At 35.0% G+C, this 24302-nt stretch overlaps 1 protein-coding gene across 3 annotated transcripts in view; it reads right to left on the reverse strand.

The window, feature by feature from the left end:
- The window catches only part of ADGRL4 (adhesion G protein-coupled receptor L4), a 110486-nt gene that overhangs the window by 4414 nt on the left and 81770 nt on the right, over positions 1–24302 (reverse strand). Inside the window, exon 15 of one of the 3 annotated variants that reach the window (XM_086717372.1) lies at positions 7963–8268. The exons of the other annotated variants lie outside the window; for them this stretch is intronic. Coding sequence (XP_086573498.1) covers positions 8245–8268 — 24 coding nt within the window. The 3' untranslated portion in view covers positions 7963–8244. Of the gene's footprint in view, positions 1–7962; positions 8269–24302 lie in introns of those variants that run through there. 3 annotated transcript variants of the gene reach the window in all.

Raw genomic sequence — 24302 nt, forward strand, 5'->3', positions numbered from 1 at the left:
CCTTTAGGTCATATTTGTGGTCCCAGAAGACTAAATTAAGGGTACCTTTTAGTGTATGTCCACTTTAATATGAGAATACTAACAATTAAAAATATTAAATATTATAAAAATAATTTGTAGATTAATCATTTATTGAATATATTTTATTAATCCAAACATTTTTTCAAAAGCCATTTTGTAAAAATAGCAAAATGCAGTATTTTAATCTAATTCTTATACTAGTATTTCAAGAGTTTATAGCTATGGAAAAAATTGGCTTTTTTCCCCTATATTCTAAGAAGTTTTTTATAACTTCTCAAAATTTACTAGTTACTATTATAAATAGCAGTATGAAATAATGGGTCAGATAATTTCATATAGTCACTTCTCCATGGAGAAGTCCTTGAGAGAAAATCTTAGAGGAATGAGGGTCTATTCTGTTCTTTCTGCTTCCAAATGTCTATTACTTCTAATTATATGATTAATTAATTCTAATTACAATAATTCTTTGATACAAAGAAAAGAATTCAGCAACTGTAGAGGGGGAGAGAAAGCATATTAAAATTGATTGAATTGATAGTTTCACGCTATCTTAGCTCAAATAACTAACTGAAATGATAGTTTAATAATATTTAAGTTTGTAAGGAGACTATACTTATGAAGGAGGGATGCATCATATTTTCTAGGGTTTTATAGCTATAGCTTCTTTAAGTAAATTTGGAAACAACTGTATTTAATTCTATAATTATATGCATATATTTTTAAATAATAAAAAGTATTATAATTCGGCTAGTATAAATAATATATGTCAAACCACTGTTGGTTTGAGTATTTTCGAAGAATTTTTATGAAGTATTTATATTGAATATGTCATCTCAGCAAAGAGTTGTGAGATAGCTTTTACAAAAAAATTGTTTTCTAGTTGCATGCATTTTCCATGTGACTAATTTATAATATTAACTAAAGTTTCTTAAACTGTTTACAATAAAACAGGCTTGAAAAATAGTTGCTCATACTGCTATGTCTTCTCAAAAGTACGTATATATTTGAAATGTTGTTCCACATCATTTTATAAGTATGTAAACTTATTCCCTATGGGTGATCCAGTTCTGGAAAGTACATTTTTGTGTCCAATAGGGAGAATGTTTACATACTTATAAAAACCAGGTGTTGCTGGACAAGCAGGAGACTAATTCCTATTCCATAATTTTATACTTTCCCAATTATAAGAGAACACAGATAAAAATATATTTATCAAATGGTGTTACAGTTTTACGTAATGAATAAAATCACAAACATGTTGATTATATTATCCACATTCATTGGTACTAATTCAAATATATGAAGCTTTTTACATGTATTCTAAACATTTTATAAAGGGCTCAAGTCTCTGGGATAGTGGTGAGAGGTGGGTATATTAATGAACAAAACAGACATTGTCCTTTGTTCTCATAAATGTATTAAGACAATTCTATAGTAAATTATCACATAAATACTTATAAATCTACAAACTGTGATAAATGCTATCAAGTGACAAATTTGGGTTATTAGGAGAGACAAAACGAGGGTGGATTAAGATAAAGGTTCAGGAAGTACTTCTCTTAGGATTTAGTATTTAAACCAAGACTTAATAAGTTATAATGCATTAGCAGATCAAAGAACCCATGAGGCTTGAGACAGTTGAGGATATGGTATACGCTGAAGGAATTAGCAAAGGGGACTGGGGTGTAGTAAATAAAGGGAAGGGTAGTATGAAAAGAGGTGAGTGAAGTAGACAAGGCTGAATATTACTTAGATTTTATGTTAAATGCGAAGGATTTTAATTTATTCTTCCACTTCCCTCAAAAGAACACTTTTAAGCCTTTTCCTTAAGAAACTTACAGTATAATGGAAGAGATGACCAGTCAATCGATAGGTACAACACTATTCAGTAAGTGCCCAGTGACTGCATAGTAGTGTAAAAGAACACAGGTAATGGCACACTAACATATGATTTCTAAGCCAATCTTGAATGACTAGTGAAGCCAAAGGAGGCAACGCAGAGAATATAAGAGATTACTCAGTGTCTCAGTCATCAGATCTATCTATGCACACTCATTTCCTGGGTTATCAGACCCAATGGCTCAAAATATTATCCTTTATTTATTTATTTATATATATTTATTTATATATATATTTTATTTTATAAATATATAATATATTTTATAAATATATATATATTATATATATAAATTTATATTTATATATATATTTATATATATAAATATATTTATTTATTTATTTATTTATTTATTTATTTATTTTGAAGGAGACAGAGTGTGAGTGGGGCAGGAGGCAGAGAGAGAGAGAGGGAGAGAGAGAATCCCAAGCAGGCTCTGTGCTGTCAGAGCCTGACGTGGGGCTCTGTCTCATGGTTAGTGAGATCATGACCTGAGTCGAGATCAAGAGTTGGATGCTTGACTCACTGAGCCACCCAGGTGCCCCTCAAAATATTATCCTTAATGTCCTACCCAACTGCTTCAGTAGGTCTAGTAGGCATCAGGAGTTGAACATGTCAAAAACCAAGCTGCCTTTCTTGCCCCAAAGAACCTAGTTTTGCTTCAATCTCCTCACCTCAAAAAAAAAAAAAAAAGTTACCTCATCCTTCTAGAAGATCAGGCTTCTTCATCAGCAAACCCTTCTCCTCTACCTTTACAACATATTCAGAATATGACTACCACTTCCTGTCTTTGCAGTGCCTCTCCTGGGAGAGGCCACACTGTGCCTCATCTGGACTATTGCAAAAGCCCCCTAATTGGTCTCCCAGCTTCTGTCTTCGCCTTCTATTCTCACATTACAGCAGTCAGACTGATCCCTTTAAAATGTAAGTCAGACCATGTCTCTATTTAGAATCTTCTGATGGCTTCTCATCTCACTCAGAGTTAGATCTAAGGAGTTCACAATGGCCTCTAGATTTGTCTCACTATACCTCTTCTCTGAAGTCCTACATCTCTATCCTTTGATCTCGTCACTACATTCACATTCGATTCTCTGTCCTTCCTCCAGCCCACCAGCGTGCCCTAGGGTGGTTGTATTTGCCGGGCTTTCAGGAATTGCCAGGGCAAATTCCTTCACCACTCCTGTTTAAATGCCACCTTGTTACATACTGCCTCCCAGTGTATGTTTATTGGAAACTGAAACCCAAATGATAAAATCAGGCTTGAGTTCAATTCAATGGCAGTGTAAACCGTGACAGTATTCTCTACTGTTCTGGACAATGAAAATTCTGTATGCAAACACGTTCTTCCCTTGCCTTAGTCATTAGAGCACTGACAAAATTCTTGACCAAACTTCAGTGAGCCTCCTCTGAGCTCTCTTCTCAACTAGGCCTCAGCATTTGTCTTCAGTGTCCACCTTTGCAGAGTTCAGTTTTATCAAGAATCCTGATAAGTCAGCTTAGAGAGAATCCTACCACCCTTGATATCTGGTCACTCTCAATATCTAATTAAATTCCTCACCACCCCCAACCTTGGTATCTGATCACACTGGCCTGCCTTTTAGCAAGAGTCCTGTTAAGTAAATTTAGCAAGAATTCTCCCTACCCTTGCTATCTGCTCTTAGTAATTTCCCACGCATCTCCTTTCCCCAACACACAACCTGATCCTTGGCTATAAATCTCCAGCTATATTTATTGTATTCAGAATTGAGCTGACTCTCTCTCCCCTGTTGCAATAGTTTTGACACCTATCACAGTAGTCCTGAAAAAGTCTTCCTTACCAAATATAAGAATAGTTTTTTTCCTTAACAAAAGTCAGAGACAAATCCACCATCATATTATAATATTCAGCAAATTTGGGGTAACGAAAAACTTACATTTGCTGCTTTTACACTGCCTGCATTCTCTCTTAATCCATAAATATATAAGCTACTTTAGATCCATGTTTAAATAGAGTGAAAAAACCATAACTAAAGAATCAGTATCACCCAAAGGCACATGACTTTATTTACTTAGAGTTGGAAATTAAGTTGAAACTCTGCATTCTACATGGCAAGGAAAAATATTTTCAGGAGGGAATGTTTTATGAAGTAAGTACAAATAGTCTGAGAAGATAAAAACAAAAGCCCAAACCAAGATTATATAGAATTAAAAGTTATTTCTGATCATGAGGAATGGTTTGCAATTATTCGAGAAGTAACGACTTTGAGGCTAGATAAATAACTGCATTTTAGGTTAAATTATTGGAAAGGTACTACTAGCACTGTGTTTATGGGCAATTCTGGCTCCATGATAACGGACTTGAATACTTGAGCGATTCTCTAAAATACAAGGAACATCATTAATGTGAACCTTAATTAAGAAAATGGTGCCTTTCAAATGATTCACACTCTTGATCATTAATGTTTACCAATGTGTGCTGATTTTATCAGCTGTGGTTCCCTTTTTATTTATCACTAAATATGAGTTCCACGAAAGCACAGGGGCTAATTAATGACCTACAATTGAACAGAGTCATTCATTATCCTTTTTGTTTCAATTAAAAAAAAACAGTTTTAGCTTGTCAATTAGGAGTCCTTAATACTTTTCTGGGAATAATAAGCAAGACAAGCACGTTAGGTGGCAAACAAGAACTCTGAAATTCATTGCCGCACTTGAGAATATAGAGAGAATGAAAATAGCTGCGAAAAAAAAAAATCACTCAAAATCATGAAAACTTAACCCTTGAGAGAAAGCAGTATTTTAAATTTAAAGTCATTCCCCTAGCTTCATCTTAAGGAATATTTATCTATACGGAGATCTATTTCTTACCTTCGTTGATATATACAGTGGCTTCAAAGCCCGGCACACATGCTCTGATGTTTGATGGAGTGCATTAAAAATGTTTAAGTACCTTATTTTTTTTTTAAACAAAAAATTTACATAGATAAGCTGGGGAGAGAGCATGAGCTAATTCTGAAAGATTTAGACCTACAGGTACATTCAACCCAAGGGCTTCAAATTCAGACTTCAAAATGAAGCATCCCAATCAGTCATTTTTCTTTTCTTAGTCTTTTTCTCAATAATTGATGAAGCCATCTATATGCTGATGTCAGATCTCACCAAAAAGAATGAGAAAATTTCTCTTACAGCACTTTTAGACCTATGCTTTAATTTTTCATATACATCAAATGGAATCTGGTTCATTTAAGAATGTGTCATGATTACAACTGCTATGTCCTTTCAAATAGTTTTATTACCTTTAAATTAACTGGCCTAGTTAATCTGCTTCTGCCATGGACAAAGGGTGGGTTTCTACTAGCCTACCGAGAGGGCACTAAAAGCAAAAACAAAACTCACGAAAAACAATGACTCATTTTCAGTCCCTAGATCACTGCTGAGATGGCTCAGTAGTTTGCAGTTGAAGCTTTAAAATGAGAAGATATCATCTCTTAACTAAAAACAAATTTACTAGCTACACTGGAATCAAGTAGTCGGAGTTTTGTCTTCATTCTGATTTTATTTCTTAATTGGAATCACCCCTTACTTACTATGCTAATTACAGAGTATCAGAAAAAATTAGAATATGTGATAAGCAAAAAATGTACCCCTCTTCTGAGAAAATGGGCACAGCTAATGTCTGGAACCTGTGAATACAGCAGAAAGGATTGTGCACATAGAATAAAGTTATGGGCTGTAAGTTATCCTGAATTATCCTGTTGGTTCCAATGTAAGCACGTGAGCCCTTAGAAATGAAAGAGGAAGGCAGAAGGGATTTAGCAGCGAGGTGCTACGGAAGAGAGGAAGAGAGGCAGGAGAGAGGAGGCAGAAGTGGAGGTCAGAGAAAACTGAAGACGAAGGAGGTCGTCAGTCAGGAAATGTGGGAGGCCCCTACAAATTGAGACTGACCTCTGTCCCACAGCCAGCAAAGAAATCAATTGCATGAAACTGAATGTGGCCAACAACCTGAAGAAGCGTGGAAACAAATTCTTCCCCCAGAGCCTCTAGAATGGCTGAGGCCTTAATTTTAGCCCGAGTGGGACTCTCAGCAGAAGAAACAGCTGAGCCATGCCGTACCCAGACTTCTGACCTCCAGAACTGTGAAACAGTAGATTTGTTGTTTTGCCACTAAATTTGTGGTAATTTGTTTTGACAGCAACAGAAATCTATGCAAGGTAAAAGACATGTAAATATAAAATATAAATTACATATGTATATATATATGAAATACCCTAGAAATACTGTGTTTCCTATATTTTAAATAAAAATTTAAAATCCAGTTTAAAAAAATACGAACTTATCAATAACTCGTATTTATTATTGATGTTCTAGATATGTGATGAATAATCAATTAGACAAAAACTTATTTGTGGATTCTGTTTCTACGTTTCTTAGAAGATCAACACAAATTATAACTAGTACACAATTTTCTTTTCAGTAAGTCAGAAATACAGTTTATACCTTCAAGTCCCTGTCACATTTTCTTCTGTATAACACACACTTTGATAAGCCCTTCTCATAGGGTTGTCTCATTAGTAAATAAAAGGACAAGATGCCTGTTAAATTTGAATTGCAGTTAGATGACAAACACTTTTTTAGTATAAGTATCTCCCATACAATATTTGGGGCATGCTTAAAAAATAACTTGTTGTTTATCTGAAATTCCAATTAATTGGGCACCCTGTGTTTTGTATGGTCACCGCAACTCCATAGCTTTAAAATTATTTTCACATCTGATCTTTTTTGAAACCTGACGACACTAGCTTCTTAGTAGAAACCCCCAAGGACATCACCCTCTCCACATATGACAGCTTGAAAAGAGATCTCAAAGGAAGAGGGGGTAAATTTTCAGATGCTGCAACTGTTGTGGAACCAGAACATGTGTGTATGTGCGGAGACTGATAAAATATATAGTATACAGTGGACGAAAGCACATACAAAAGGTTTGAGCCCAGTAAAGAACACACCCTGGCCAGGCAGAACTTCCCATTAGAAATCCCTTGATGTACACGGTGACAGTTATGCTGAGAAGTGATGGATTAGGCTGGCACCTGTTAACAAACTTGTGTTAAGGAAATAATGGCTAGAAATAAATTTTCTAAAGCTTAGATGTAAAATTGCATTAGTACGAATTTAGTGAAAACTTGGGGCACCTGGGTGGCTCAGTTGGTTATGCATCTGACTTCGGCCTAGGTCATGATCTTGTGGTTCATGAGTTTGAGCCCTGTGTTAGGCTCTGTGCTGACAGCTCAGAGCCTGGAGCCTGCTTCAGATTCTATGTCTTCCTCTCTCTCCCTCTGCCCCTCCCCTGCTTGTTCTCTCTCTCTCTCTCTCTCTCTCTCTCTCTCTCAAAAATAAATAAACATTAAAAAAATTCAAATTTGGTGAAAACTCACAGAAATTATGATGGTACAGTATTTGAAACAGTTGAAGCAATCTGAAAACATACTAAACATTTTTAAACAGGTTCTAAGTATTATAAGAGGAGAGTATCCTTCACAGAACATCTGAGATATTAACAGTATTCATGGTATAAATACCCTGAGGTTTATTCTTTAGAAGATAGCAATGCTCTCCCACCAAGCATGGGCTGCTGGGATTTACAATTGGGTGAACAGTTGTTCTGGGATAAAAAGCATTTTGCAGGTAGTTATAAACTGCTGTAACCTTGAAACTTGGGTCCATAACAAAAACAATATTTATGAGCATTTTCTGTGTGCTAGACATTATTGTTAGTGCTATTTTTAATTCATTTCACCCTCACGCCAACTTTTATGGGGGTAATTCTTCATATTCTTAATATTATCACTATCATTACATTTATTTCAGAATTAGGGCAACAGAGGCACAGAGAGGTTAAATATTGTGCCCAAGGTGACACAAGTAGGAAGTACCAGGGCAAAGATTCGTACCTAGTAGACAGGGTAGGGAAGATAATGCCCTTAAGCTCTTTACAAAAAAAACTACCAAACCACAGATGAAGGGCCAGTAAAGAAAAATTAAATTGGCATTGAAAATTTCACAAACTCAAATGTTTAGACATTTATTATATTAGCTGCTAATAGTTACTTAATTTTAAAAATGGTCAAAAGTAGAAGAGTGAAACAGCAATGAGTAGTGACATGCTCAGCTGTCTGCCATTAGTATTCATTGAACTTAGTCAAGACATCAGTGGTGAAGGTCTTGTAAATGTGAGTAGGATTTAGTGCGTTATGCCAGTGATCCCCTAGTGGAGACGCCTGTCTTCACTGTTCTCTGTGATCAAAGAATCTAGGAATGTGATAGTCTTCAAATGTGGTCCATGTTGGTGGTCAAGTAGAATGCCTTGAAATAATCTACTGGGACATAGGAGAAACACATTAGAATTGCCGTTGATACTTTTCCAAGGAAAATAAAGGTTTATTATTATTATTTTTTAATGTTTATTTATTATTTTTGAAAGAGTGAGTAGGGGAGGGGCAGAGAGAGAGAGAGACAGAGAATCTGAAGCAGGCTCCAGGCTCTGAGCTGTCAGCACAGAGCCCAATCCCACGAACCGTGAGATCATGACTTGAGCCGAAGTCAGATGCTTAACCAACTGAGCCACTTAGGCTCCCCAGGATTTACTATTTAAAATATATATGACACTCATGCTCTCAAACCATTCAGCAAGATGAGTGTTTGTTCCTAAAGGTAGAGAGGTTTGCCCCTGTTGTTATGTAGTTATGTAGTTTTAACAAAGTAACATGAATATGTTTTAAAACATTATGTAGTTTTAACAAAGTAACACGAACAAAGTAAAAAATTAGGACCTAAAGTGTCTCCAAGTATACTGTGGGTTAAAATTAATCCTGATAAAAAATATACACACGGGACAATGACAAAACTGACTATTTTTCTACTTATATGGTAAGTTGCTATCCAAGCTCTAAGTCCATGTAAGTCAACCAAATTAAAATACATAAAGATCTACTCAGATTTGATAAAATGTCATTTAAAAATTCAAATTATTAAGAGGGCTATTTGAAATATGCATTTAGATCCACAATTTTCAATCATATTTAAAGTAATAATCAATTCAACACATAATTTCTCTAAAGTCAATAATACATGTTTAGCAGTTTCTTAATGTTTTCTACTTCGAGTTTTAAAAAGTCATGCACCATTGGAAAACAGCTTTGCTCTCCATGATGAGGTACGTTAATTGAAATAATATCTGGAAAATAATATGGCACAAACTTAAATGCATTCATTTATACATTTAAATACACATTCCTTTTAGTAATATTATTTCAAAGTGCAATTAGAAAGCATTACTGAAGATGTGAAGAAATGAATGTTAGAACAGAGCACTCAGTGTGATCTATTGGCTATACATTCACACAAAAGTACAGATTTAATGTCTCTTGGTGAAGTATCAGTTCTGATAACCATTAAAACCAAGTGTTAAACTGAACTTAGATCTACACTTTTGGATTGCTGTATTAAAAGTGTAATCAATATTCCATTTAAAAATCTAATAATATTTTAGTGAGAATTATTAAATTGAAGCATTGTTATCTTCAAAATTTTGAATTTATATTTTCAGAATGTGTAATAATATATATTGTATATATCATATAATGTGACAGATCATATTAGGCAACTACTAAGTATATACAATTTTTCAAGATGTAAACTATTTATTAAGATACATATATTTTACTGATGGGCTCTTGAGTTGAAAAATTTGGAGATCATTACCTTACATATAATTTGACAGTATGAAAAGAACAACAGATGTGGAGCACCTGGGTGGCTCAATTGGTTAAGCGTTGGACCCTTGATTTCAGCTCACATCATGATCTCAAGGTTTGTGGGATCAAGTCCCACGCTGGGCTCTGCGCTGACAGTGTTGAACCTGCTTGGGATTCTCTCTTTCCCTCTCTCTGCCCCACACTCCCTTGCATGCTCTCTGCCTCAAAATAAATACATAAACACTTAAAAAAAGTAACAGAAGCAACTTCAAAATAAATAGGATAAATGGACTCAGAGCTACATTTCATGGGTTTGAGTTTTAGTGCTGATACTTATTTACTGGTCAATTTATTTAACTCTTTGTATTTCACTTTGTCCTATGTAAAATATGGATAATATTACTATTTATCATAAATGGTTATGTATAGTAAGTTAAATAATATAAAGTACTTAGAATAGTGCTCAATATATAAATTCTCAAGGAACATCAATTATTCTCACTAACGGCAATTATGTTTATATAGAAATGTGTTCTTCCAAATTATCTCAACATTTGATGTGCCCAATGATAAATATAACATATTTACTCCACACTTGGATAAGAATTGTTTTGTGATATAGTCTCACTGGACCTATAAAAATCACCTTATATCAGACTTATACCTTTCAGTCTTTATTTTGGGCAATATGACCTCAATAGAAAACAGATGATCTTTTTCCACTTTCAGGACTTTCCCCTAAAATAATGTTAGCAAAATAAATACTTCAACAATATGTAGTATAATTCAACAATAAGTCAAACATTTATTGTTCATATAAACAATTTCTTATTTTTTGTTGAAACTCCTCCAGGGTAGAACTGAAGTTTCCAGGTCAAAAATCTGGGTATCTTCAAAGGTTTATAGAAAAGGTAGGAGTAATTCAAAAGGCAATCTATAGATAAAATTACCAGATAACTTAAATATAAGAAACATATTCTTCATGAACCCAATATTATATTCTGGGATATTTTATGGGAGAGGATAGCTATCTTTTCTTAAATCACTCAAGTGTAGAATAGAGGTCAGGAATTTTTTTCTGCAAAGGGACAGGTTGTAAATAGCTTAAGTTTTGAGGACCATATGGTTTCTCTTACAAACACTGAACTTTGCCATGCCATTAAAGCAGACTTAGACAACACACAAACAAGTGAATGTGTCTCAGTAAAAAATAAATAAATAAATAAATAAATAAATAAATAAATAAATTTATAACAACAGACTGTGGACTGTGGCCGTTGCTGACTCCTGGTCTAGAATTCAGGATTCATAAGGGTAAGGACTTTTCTCTATTTTATTCACTGACATATTCCCTAGGCCTAGAACTATGTCTGGTATATAAAAGATGCTCAATAAACATTTGCTGAATGAATAAAAGGATGAAGGATGGAATACCTAAATCTCACTTACCCTTTATGATCCATGTGAAGAAGCATTCAACCATTAATTTGATTAAACATTTAAAAAATTTGTTTTGTTTCACATCATGCAGATTTTGACAAAACAATATCTTATTAGAAATCTATTATCCATAAATAGATATAGCAATAGAAACTGAGGGATATATTATACATTATTAAAATGTAATGACCCTCAAGGAATAATTTTGCATAGAGAAATGATGAAGTGGCACCTCCTTTATTTTATGTGTGGATACCTTGGAGTATATGCAATATTTTGCCTCTAACAGAAAGGGCAGACCCTTGGATTTTATGATGTATATTCATTATTCACAGTCTTGGGCACGTAAGCCACAACAACAGTCTTAATCACAAGTAGGAAGCATATGGCCTCATTCGGAAGATATCTTCCCACATCCCCTCAAGTAATTGCTGAATAATTGCTCCATTTTATTATGGCTAAAAATCCTTTTTTTTTTAGTGTTTATTTTTCATAGAGAAAGCATGATCGGGGGAGGAGCAGAGACAGATCTGAAGCAGTCTCCATGCTCCAAGCTGACAGCGCAAAGCCCGACGTGGGGCTCAAACTCACAAACCACAAGATCATGACCTGAGTCGAAGTTGGACCCTTAACCAACTGAGCCACCCAAGGCACTCCTAAAAATCCCATCTTGATATACAATCATCTTAGACATTAAAAAATTCACACTCTGTATTTTTAACATGTTTCCATTAGGAATATTTCAATAGCCGAACTTGTTTTCAGTGTTTGAAAGAGTAATTTACTGTCTTCAAAATGGAATCAAAAGGTGGAGAGAAATGTATAATGTACTAGAAATGTATAAACATGAAGAATAAAGTGATTCCGTGGGTGTAAGTGAATTCCATGGGCTTATTTTTGTAGCTGGTTTCAACTGTAGATGGTTATGAGCCGTAGCAAGATATTAGAAAAGTAACAAAAGCAAATGAGAAAAACTATATGTGAAGAACATTTATAACAGTTCCATTTAATGTGACAATGAAAACCTGGTGATGAAATCTCCCTTGTTAAGATATAAGCAAGGAAATAATTTCCTTATGTATACTTACTGTGGAAAAAGAAGATAGAGGTTAGTAAAAAAAAAAAAAAAGTGTGTGTTTACACACACATACACACACAATACACACACACACAAACTTAATATTTATATACACACACCACACACACACACACATAAACTTATATATAGATCATTTGACTGTAACTTATATTTAAAATATCTTACCCAATTAAATTCAAAGATGTATCTGATGTTATTGCCAATTTTAAAGGTAAAAATAGAAGAGTCATAAGAATGTCTCCAAATTATTAAAAATTTTCCTTTTTTAACTTTTGAAGGATGCTTTTATTCTTTTAATTTCATTTCTTTTCTTATAGTAACTCTGTATATAGAATTGGCATCAGTATCTTCATGTCAATGTTAGAAATCCAGGGCACAGAAAGAACCCACGTTGTATACTTTTTACCAGTTGGCTTCTGAAAATCTGTCACAGTATTTGGCCAGGACCTCACTTTATTCAGCTAAACATAAAATGCCAATGTTAGAATTCTGAGTGAAAGCATACCCTAAATAGAGAGATCAATGCAGACAGATACATATAACAGTCATTTCTAAGGAGAAAAGAAATGAAGGAAAAGTGATGTGCTCTAAGGAATGCTTCAGGTATTATCTCTTTGGAGAAGTCCTCTCAAAATAATCCCATTTCTGCGGTGGTGATGATTTCTTTAAATTTCCTTTTGGGGGAAAGGAATGAAGATTTTTGACTAAATACTGTGCTTGCTGCATCATTTATTTATTTACCCAGCATTATTGCCTGAGTGATAACTACCTGGTAAACCTCAAGGATAATACAGTGAGAGAAAATCCATAAAGCTGCTTTACTCTCAGAGTTTATAGTCTCCTGGAGGAAACATATGAATCAATTACTAATCAGTTATTCACACTAATACATAGGTAATTATAAATTAAGGAAAACAATTTTTTAAAAAGTGAGTTTCTGTGAAGTCATATAACACAAAAAAGTACACTACGGATCAATGAGTCAGGAAGTACTTTCCTCAGAAAGTGTTTTTCGAGTTGATATCTGAAAGACAAACAGGAATTACCTAGATGAAGGGATGGCGGGAGGGAAGCGACAGGGAGCCATTTTAGTGCAGAGGTGCTGAGATGGGAAGGTACGAAGCACTGCTCAGAAAATGTAAAGCAGGCAGTGTGATTAAAACACAAAATCCCATGGGAGGGTCATGTGGCTGACAGGGGCAGTGCCCCCAAAGTAAAGTGTCCACTTTATGCCTGTTAGCTGGGCACGGTATTTTTAACGCCTGTTGCCCAGTGTTCTGTTCAGATTAGCATTTGTCCGAGCTTTTTTTGTTTACATCTTATTAAAATAAGCCCAGTATGTTTGGTAATCTCCACTTCTACCCTGTCATGTCTCTTGGGGCACTGTGTGAGAGTCACATCTGCAGTGACCATTCTGACTTTCACATGTGCTCAAACATGGAAGATAACCAGTAATATCCCACCTCCCTCTCCAGACTCTGTCCAGATATAGCATAAACAGCCCCTTCTGCTCAAATAGGCTCAGACATGAGTGGTTAGGGACAGCTTTCTCCTTTGTCATCAGGGTGTAGTGGAAGAAGGTTTCAAAATGGCCATCATTGTCAGTCACACAGTGCTCTATTCAAAACCACTGTTGTGTCAAAAAAATTACTTTTGAAAATAGATTTTTGATTGGAGCTGTTTTATGGGTCCATCAATAAAATGAACCCAATCTGAATGATTTTTCGTTACCTACTTTCACTAAAAGTGAACCTAAAAAGGTACAGATTTTGGTGATAAGTAAGTGAATATGGTCACCCTTACTGTAGGCTTTGTTAAAGATTTTAGATTTGACTCCAAGAGCAATAAAGCCAAGAAAGAGGTAAACAAGGGGTGGAAAGATGTTCAGCTTTGCCTTTCCAAAATATTACCTCAAGTACACTAATGTGTGTTGTCTTAGAATTGTTTATACATGTCAACCTGATACACTTTTTTTATTTAAAAAAATTTTTAATGTTCATTTATTTTTGAGAGAGAGAGAGAGAGAGAGATAGAGTGCGAGCAGGGGAGGGGAAGAGAGAGAGGGAGACACAGAATCTGAAGCAAGCTCCAGGCTCTGAGCTGTCAGCACAAAGCCCAACATGGGGCTCGACCCACAAACCGCGAGTTCACCACCTGAGCCAAAGTTGGATGCCTAACTGCTTAACTGATTGAGCCACCCAGGCACCCAAACCTGATGCACTTTTTGAGAGCAACTGTCTCCATTTACATCTCCTTAGTTTTTCTAGCACAACCTCACCTGGGGATTTAATACTTGATAAAGTTTTGACCTATTCTGAAATATTCAAAGTGATGTACCTATTCTTTCCCAGGTTTTTTCTTTTCGTACTATCTGTACTTTTATTTTGATTTAATACTACCTATATTGGTAGAATAATATTAGTTAAATAAAATCATAATAATTTTTCAAAGAACCCCAAAGGCTTTTTTTTTCTAAAAAAATAAATCTTCTAACTAGAAATATGAAATTAAGGACAATTAAAAATGGGTGGAGCATTAAACTCACCTTTTAGCTTCTTCTCAATGACAGAAAATGGAAAAAGGAATTTGAGCAATTAGATGTCAAACAGGGCATTGGAAATTACTTACTGATGAATGTGAATTAATGAAACAGTAAATCTCTATACTATCTGTATTCCACATACTGATCTGCAGTCTGATATAGTCAGGATGTTAGGTAAGGTATTTTGGTTAGTTGTTGGATATTCTTGGCAAGATTTAGATAAAGCAAAACAAAATGAGGGAAGAGATATTTATAAGGGCCAAGATTTCCCTCATTTTCAACAATATGGAAAATAATTTATTTTGACACCTTCACAAGCAAAATAAAGAATTGAAATTTTGTGAATAATTTTCTGAAACTCTGTAGTTGCTAGATCTTTCACAACTCAACCCTAAGACAGTTTGCCAGAATCTGGAAGAGAGAACAAGATCTTCATGGACCTAACAAAAATCTGCAACCTTCAGAAGGGAAGGACATGCGGTAGTGAAAAGGTGCAGAACATGAATCTGGAAAACATGAGCTTGTCTGTACCGCTCAGTAGCTGGGTAATCTTGAGTAAATTGCCTAAGCTTGCTAAACCTTAGTTCTCATTTAAAGTACAGACAAAATGGTGCCTGTTACCCAAATAAGTGTGAATTAAGCTCTAATGACTAAAGGCTGCGCCCTAATAGTGAACAACTTGGGGTCTCTTTTTGATCAGATGTCATTGGGAGGCATGCTTTCTTCATCAGAAGGAATTTTAAATGTTCCTTTCTTGGAAAAATCTGAAACTAGACATGACAGCATTTACATATGAGAAACAGAAATCAAGACACAGCCACACAGATAGTCCATGGTCTCAGAATGAGTCATTTGTATTTTGCAGAGAATAATGAAGGAGATGGAGGGTTATAATAAATACTTACAGGAAAGATTAAATATTTTCTCATGTGTGGAATAAGATTTCTGCAAATGCTAATAAAGATTGATTGAAAGAAGGGCTCATTTTTGTTGCAGACCAACCAACAATGTCGGCAAGGAGATTGTATTATGCTCAGAGTTAGATCAGAGGTACAACAATGATCAGAACAAGTACTAAACTTTTGGCCAAGTTTAAGTGAGTAGAAGCTTTTATCTGTTGTAGAAGGTTTTATCTGTTGCCCACATAAGAATGTACATAATTTGCTTTAGTATAACCAGTTCTCAAGGAATTGGTATACTTGAAAAAGTTATAAATAGCAGAACCCCCATAGGGATTTATAAATAAGTCAAGGTTATAGTTAATAGATTTAGTGAAAATCTAGTACACGTTATCTCTTACTAAATGCTATTACTATTTACATTTTGTTGTACTGCCAAAGCTTTTTGTGAGGATTAACTGAGGTGTTAAAAGGGTTTTGTAAAGATTAAAAGACTATACAAATGTGAAGTGAATAATAATTCTAATGATACCTTGCTTTACCAACTCACTTTCACTATATCATGATGTAACATCCCTCACTGTAAAGCTATATTTATAAAACAAAATACCAGTGATGAGCTTCACCTTGGCCAGTGTTTTCTAATTGGGCTTGAGAGACCCAAGGGATATTTTTTCCAGTATTCTTTTTGGATCTCTAATTTCTATAAAGTTATTCAATTTTTATGAAACTTTGTTAGTACAAATCCCAAGGAGATTATCTGAGATGGTAAGAATATAACTTCCACGTATGAGAATGCATTGAAAACTACAAATGTATTATTTATGTTAAGTATTGTTTTAAAACTCCACTTTTTCTTTTTTAAACTCTAGCTACTATTGTTCCAAGAAGGTTGGAATAATACAAAAGAAAGTAACAAAATGTTACAGGCACTGAAATGCTTATTAATATGTAATATGAAGAAAAGGTCAGAATTGTAAAATGCCTTGAACCACAGAGGTCACTAAAAGATGCATCTAACAAACACGATGGTATTAAATTAAAAGATGTAATGAAATGTCTGTGTTGTTATCCATAACATGTAAAATATACAATGGCTAGTGTTTCCAGTATAGCTTCAGCGGGGTTATCTAGAGGACATTGCCCAAGTTACGATTTTAATTCTTTTTTTTAAATATTTTTGTTGTTTAAAGAAAGCTGCCAAACGCACTCCTATAGAAGATGCTTAATGTCCAAGTCTAGACTAGTGGTTCCTAATGGAGAGGATCAGGGATATCATTCCCCTGGGATGTTTGGCTGTACTGGAGCCATTTTTGGTTGTCATGTCCAGGCAGCTGTGGTAGCAGTGCTATTGGCATCTGGTGAGTAGAAGCCAGAGATGCTGCTACGCTTCCTATAATGCAGAGGATAGGTCTTCCCACAAGATCTGGTCCAAAGTGTCAGCAGTGCCATTGTTGCAGAACCCCGGTCTATCATAATCCTTCCCTTGGGTTTATATATTCCAGGGCAGCTGTACAGACACTATAGTAAATAGTAATATCTACTGTTGGCAAAAATGACAGAAAAGGGACATCCTCAAATATTGTTGGTATAAGTATCTACTGAAGTAAATATTTTGGAGACCATTCGTAAATTTAAAACATTGTGTTTTGTTGCATTTCTACTCCTAAGAAGCATTTCTTAGCAATTTTATGTAATGGACGTATGTAACGATATTGGAACAAGAATTCCCTGTGCATGCAGTATTATTTATAATAAGAAAATATTAGGTACAAATTAGAAATTCATCAATAAGTGGTAAAATTATTTAAAGCATAATATACACAATATGTAATGATAAAATGGTAGAATTGCATATCATAACAAAGAAAGATGAATATGACGTATTGTGGGTTATAAACGATTCAGGGTTTTTTTATTTGTAATCAAATTTTTTGCTTAAGTTTGTATAAATGTGTATGTGAAATGTGTGTGCACATATACATGCACATACCAAAGGTCTGGAAGGAAGCAGAGCAAATATTAAGAAAAAGTGGTTATGAAAAATATTGAGTGTGGGATAAAATATCCACTTTTTACTTTATATTGTTTTATAATATATGCATTTGTTTGAAGATTGGGCAGTCTGTGAAATTAAAAAATGTAATATGAATAGCTCACACAATAATAAACATACATGGACATTGTCTCTTGTGTAAGGGTTATGTGACGAATTCACTTTTGAGGAGGTTTTAATAGGCATTTCCTGGTGAAAGGGAATTAAGAGATTGCAGACATAGAAAGAACAATTAGAAGAGGCCACTACAAAGAACTGAGTGGAAATCTGGGCAAACCTAATAGGAAGGGGCTAGGAGTAGTAATACAGAAACACTCAATTATAAGGGTTGTGATTTAAATTCAAATGGAAGCTCCCATTTTTAAAAGAAAATGCCTTATTTGGACATAGCTTAATTAGTATTTGCCTCAATCAAGCAAATTCTATTCTTCAATACTGAACATGTCTATGGGAAACTTCAATTTCTACTTAAAAGTTAAATTATTTTCACCAACTCTTTTTTTATATTTGTGTATTTGAATCTAATCGCTTGTGCAGTTTTAGTTGAAAGGATTCAGCATTAAAGATTAAAAATATTGAAGAAAGAAATGAATTATGGAAATTATCTTCAGTTTGCAGCTTGCTTTACAAAGATTTAGAAGCCTCTTTCTTGTACAGCTCCATCTTTCAAAAGCATGGCTAGGGCTTTTTATGTATAGTTACAATCTTAACATTTTAAATGTAGCGATTCCTAGATAGAATCCGAGGGGTCACTGGTTTATACTTCCAATTTCTAAGAGATCCTTAATATTAATGAGTCAACACCTGAGGAAATACTTTCATTTGATCAATGCAGAAAATGTTGCTCCTCAAATACCTAAATCGTTAACACTTATCAGAGGAGATTAAAAGCTTGAGTATTCTTTTGAAGCAACATACCTGGGGGTAGAAAAAGCCACCAATGCTGATTCGAATTCAGTTCTTACTCATTTACATATTGTCTTAAAGGCATTTTACATTATAATCCCAAACCTGACGTACTTCAGGTTTCATTCATAAAAACAAGCAAACATCATTTGCAGGACCTAGTCCCTACAGAAGAAATGCAAGAATTCCATGTATGAATGAAAAGTACTGCCATTGTTCTACAGAGATGTCTACCCCGGAGTGCACGTCCTCCCAGATTTGTTTAGCGTAAGTCACGAAATTAATCGTATAACTCGTTTAAAAGGCAAAGCATAACAGAATCAACACTAATTTATCTATTTACATTTGAAGTTTCGCTTACATTTTGTCTTCATCCTGTCTTTTTATTCTATGAAATTTTTATTGCTTTTAAGATATTTTACACTTTGTTTCAATTTCAGTTAAACTTTGTCTGGCAGAGTGTTCTAGAGACTTTTAACACATTCCAAAAAGTAACAGGCACGTATGTTAAATCTTATCTTGCCATAATTAAATGCTGCCACATCTTCACCAATATTTTAAAAATTAGGATTTATGCTTAAATACACACACACACACACACACACACACACACACACACATATATGTATTATATACGTATACACACAAATACACAGTATTGGCCAAACATACCTTTCCTTGCATACATTTTTTTTTTTTTTACTGTGCAAACCATGGCTTTAAAATTAGTCTTTATTTTCTAATACAAAACGTATAAATAAGAGAGCCAAAAATCATCCTCCAAATTATTGTGCATTTTCGCATTTTAAGTTTAAAGAATGGATGCCTTTCCTAAAACATTTCTTTTTGCTTTACCATAGCCTTATTGTATAGGGTGGGCACTGATACCTTCATTTTAGGTGTTGGGCATCCAGGACACAGAGCAGTCACGCAGCTTTAGAAGGATCTCATGGTGTTTCTTCCTGCCCCATTTATTACTGTGGTCTTTATTAATGGATTAATTGAAATATACAGATAATTATTAAGGACTTACTAAATACTTCTATATTCTGGGTGGCCAAAAGAGCCTGTTTGACAGTCTAGGGTTTATAGAAAATGCAATGTGAGTGTTGCTCTGTAAAGAGTGATTGTAATTTACTGACCGGAGGCGGCCCCTAAGGTTGTGCAACAAAATGACACTGATTATTGAGCAACATATGGTCAGCAAATCAAGAAACTCATAGCTCTGTTTGGGAATTTGGATGTAGGGGATGGGTAGCATAACGCATAAGGAAAATTACTGTGTGCAACAAAACAGAGCATTAAAAGTACTATAGAGAGTTTGAATAAAAATTCTATGGTATGTATGTTGGAGAGAGAGATTGGCTGCAAATCTGGAAAGGTTTCCATCACGTCCTGTGTTAATTAATGATACGATTTCAGGCAGAACTGCAAGGTGGTAGGATTATTGGAGTGCAAAGGAACAAGAAAATATCCAAGAATATCTAACAAGGATGACGTTTTTGAGGAAGTTGTTTTGTGGGAATATGCAGTGTGAAAACAGGCTGGAAATAGGCGGGATTCAGCTAAATTACTGAGAACTTCACATTCCAGCTTCTAGAATTTGGGCGATAGACAAAGGGAAATATCAGCCCTGGAATCAAGAAAGCAGGCCATGGGTTCAACTTCATGAATGTGAGTTTCAGCTCAGGTGCTTACTAGCTGTTAAGCAAGTTGTGTAATCACTTTATGTCTCATTTTCTCCAACTTCAAAATAAAATACATACATACAGTCATATTTGAGTTGTTTGAAGGATTAGATTAAATGTGCTAAAACATGGAGAATGATTAGGGTAATATCAGGAATAAAATGAGGTTTAACATCAATGTTATTTTTTTAATAGTTGCTATTGTTTGAGCTGAGTTGGGGGCAGTTTATTATGGGAAGGTTAAAATGAAATTGATAATGGCAGCAGAAATGTAAGTTGATAAGGCAACTGCAAGAGAGGCAAGATAAAATGGAAAGGTAGGCTCTAGTTTCAAGTTTTTGTATCAATATTTATTTGTAGACTTAGAGCCTTGAGCCAATCACTTAACATTTTGAATCAAATCCTATTTTTTGTTAGTTATAACATGGGATAGATGATAACAATGTGAGTGATTTAAGGAGATTGAGTATTAGCTATGAATGAGAGTTGTTTAATAAACTGTAAATTTAAAAAATTCCCATTATTAATACTAGAATCTTAGGAAGGGATAGCAATAGTTTGATTCTGAAAGTAGAGGAGAAATGGATAAGTTTATGGAGGAAAATCTGATAAATAATTAATGGCATCCAGACTAGGAAGTGATGAAGCCATGAAATGACAATAATCGAATATTCTTAGTAACAGCCAGATGATAATAATTTTGTTATTTCTGGCATTGTCTTACACACAGTGATGACCATTTGTCTGTGTTCTTTGTTTACCTTCAAAGGAAATCTGGCATATTTATGGGGCCTCTTGTTAGAAACTTAAATTCACATTAAAAATCTGCTGTATGTAAAGCGGAATTTGCTTCTTTCCCCTTCTACAAACAAGTTCATTCATCTCAATGGAGATTTGTTGAATGATTACCTTGGCCCATATTAATCTTGCCCACATCTTATCCATCATTTCTATTTTATTATGTATTGTTCTTTGTCATTTGTTTTGTCTTGCTTTATCCTCATTGATACTGTAGTGAGCAGGGGATAATTCTTATATTTTCTCTTCTCCCCTCATGCCCATACCACCTAATTAACATGGAGAACTTAACTGTATGGCTTGGCATCCTTACCTACCAGAATATACCCAAACATAGGATAATGACTTTCCATTCAGTACATCAATGTAGATGAGTGTGGAGCAGCATAGTTGCTTCTCTCATGCTGTCCCTTCACTGATAAAGCTCAATTCCTCTGCTTCATGACATCACTTTGGTTTAGTTTAGTTTTTATTATTGCTGGTAATCTTGGCTTATGTGATGGCCACTACTTAGAGGTATATGTGATTTTCTTAGTGTTTATAGTATTTCCTTTCCATTTTGGCCCTTTCTATTCTTCAGAGAAGGGCAGTCATGCCACCATTTAACCTCACCTTTCTTCAACCCATTCTCTGAGTTGTGCATAACTTCACTTTGACCTGGCAACCTTCTAGGCAACCCTACAACTTTTGTCCACTTCTCTAAGTTTCCTGTGTTTATACAAGAGCTGAAGTTGTGTATGTTCTTTCATCATTTTATTCCTAGGCATGCTATATAATGATCCCTTCCATCCCTGATGTCAAAGGATACTCTGGTAAACATGCAGCTTGCAGGAAACTCTGAAAAAAGCAGGTCTAGTCTCTATGTTCAGATTTGGCCCAAAGTCAGGGGATATATGTCAAGCTCTCATAGATACTGGATCATTTTTTTTTAATATTTACTTATTTTTGGTAGACAAAGAGACAGAATGCAAGCAGGGGCGGGGCAGAGAGAGAGGGAGACACAGAATCTGAAGCAGGCTCCAGGCTCTGAGCTGTCAGCACAGAGCCTGACGGGGGGCTTGAACCCACGAAGCGCGTGGTTTCAACGACCTGGGCCAAAGTTGGACGCTTAACCGACTGAGCCACCCAGGCGTGCCAATACTGGATCATTATACTCTGCTCTTATATATCAAGGAGACATGAAAATCCAGTCATGCTGGCATTCAATCTGGAATCAGAATGATAATTTTATTCTTACTATAATTCTTTTTCTTTTAATTATTTTTTTAACGATTAGTTTTGAGAAGAGAGAGACAGAGCATGAGTAGGGGAGGAGAGAGAAAGAGGGAGACACAGAATCCAAAACAGGCTCCAGGCTCTGAGCTGTCAGCACAGAGGCAGACGCGGGGCTTGAACTCACAGACAATGAGATCATGACCTGAGCCAAAGTCAGATGCTTAACTGACTGAGCCACCCAGGCGCCCCTATTCTTACTATATTTCTGATTCTATTCTGCAAACCTTTTGGAGTACTCATCCACAACTTGTCTTCAAAATATAGGGGAGCACTTAACATTTTTTTATTGGCAGCAAAAAGAAAAGCTTTTCAAAAAGAACATTGCACTCCTGCAAAGGCCAAGGACTCCCAGTTCTAAGACACTACCCCTGAGGCCCCCATCTCCAGTCCTCTTACTAGGCTACAGCTGGTCCTACTGTCTCTTTAACAGACCCATGGGAGGTGTCAGGCCCAAACTGTTAGGGGCTCTGTTTTCAGATGTTTGGTTCCCAATATTTCTTTTACTTCATCTCTGAACTAGAGATGTATACTATTCTGGGATGACAGGATGTGTTTCACTTAACAGTGTGTCATAGAGCAGAATAATAACAATTACAACATATAGCTGAATATAAAATTATAACAAACAATAACAACAACAACAACAAAGATAATAATAAGCCAGTGTTAGCCAGAAAAACCGGGAATAACAACAATAAATGACTTCACTTCAATCTGATAATTATTTAAGGAATTTCTGCTGCTTTTAAAGATACTGAAGAAGATAAACATTATTCAGTTTTAGAATAAAACTGAGATGCCTCATCTATTTCTTAAGTAGCCTGACCGTCTGGTTAAATGGAATGATTATCATACTGAAACTATGGAAGATAAATTGGTTCATTAATTCCAGCCTAGGACAGTGTGACGTTATTCATTTAGGCATCTAGGAAAGTTTGTAGGACTCATTTTTAGATAAGCCCATCTAAAGTCTGTGGACTTTACTATAAGATAATCCAAAGTTATCTTTTCCCTTACATAAGCAAAAGTAAAAAAAAAAAAAAAAAAAAACAATTTCAGGGAACACTTTCCATTTCTTCCTTAAGAGCAGAATACTCCTATTTTTCTTGTTGTCACTATAATTTCTAGCTCACTACTTCTTATCTTAATTATAAGAATTACTGATCCAAAAAACTTTCACTTGTACAAAACAGTACCAGAGATGGCCCATTCTGTAGAGAGGGAATCAGTAAAATCAGAATATACAGGGAGTGTGTTTATACAAAATACTCCTATCAGGGCAATGCACAAAAATACAGGAAAGGAACAACATGCAGTCTATCTTCTCATGTGGGTTGAAAATTTTGGAATTACAATAAACTATGAAATTATTTTAGCTGAAATCTAGCTAATGATTTCTTGTTATATTACTAGATTCACTGTGAAAATTAGAAATAATTTTCTGTGATGATTAGGAAATACCGCCTCTGAATACACTCTGTTTCCCCAACACCATTAAAAAATAAACCCTGATGAAACTCTCTGCTTTACGTTTCAAGTCTTTCACCCTTTAGCAGCTTCCTTACAACCATAAAAACACAAGGGGAAAGAGTGAGAGAAAAAAACAATTCAAAAAGGATGGCTAGCTTATGGTCAAAACACAGGTGACAGAGTTGTCCAAAATACTGTTACAGCTTCTCCATTGACAATTCACTCCATTCTAGAGCCTTGTCAGCCCTCCCAGATTCATTGACCAACTATTATATTCAGAATGGCTCTGAAAACTTAACAGCACTTAGAAATGCTCTTGAGATATCTAAAAATGTCTTTATTCAGAAAGGAAAACATAACACCCGCCAAATTTGTAGGTTTGAAAAACCACTTCCAATAAGAATTAAAAGGCCCTCTTCCTCACTGAAATGGGACTATCAATATATGACTTGTCTGTTCATGAAAAATAGTGGGTTCTTGT

Source organism: Puma concolor, chromosome C1 (assembly GCF_028749965.1).
Source record: "Puma concolor isolate L17-30 chromosome C1, mPumCon1.1.hap2, whole genome shotgun sequence".
Lineage (NCBI taxonomy): Eukaryota > Metazoa > Chordata > Mammalia > Carnivora > Felidae > Puma > Puma concolor.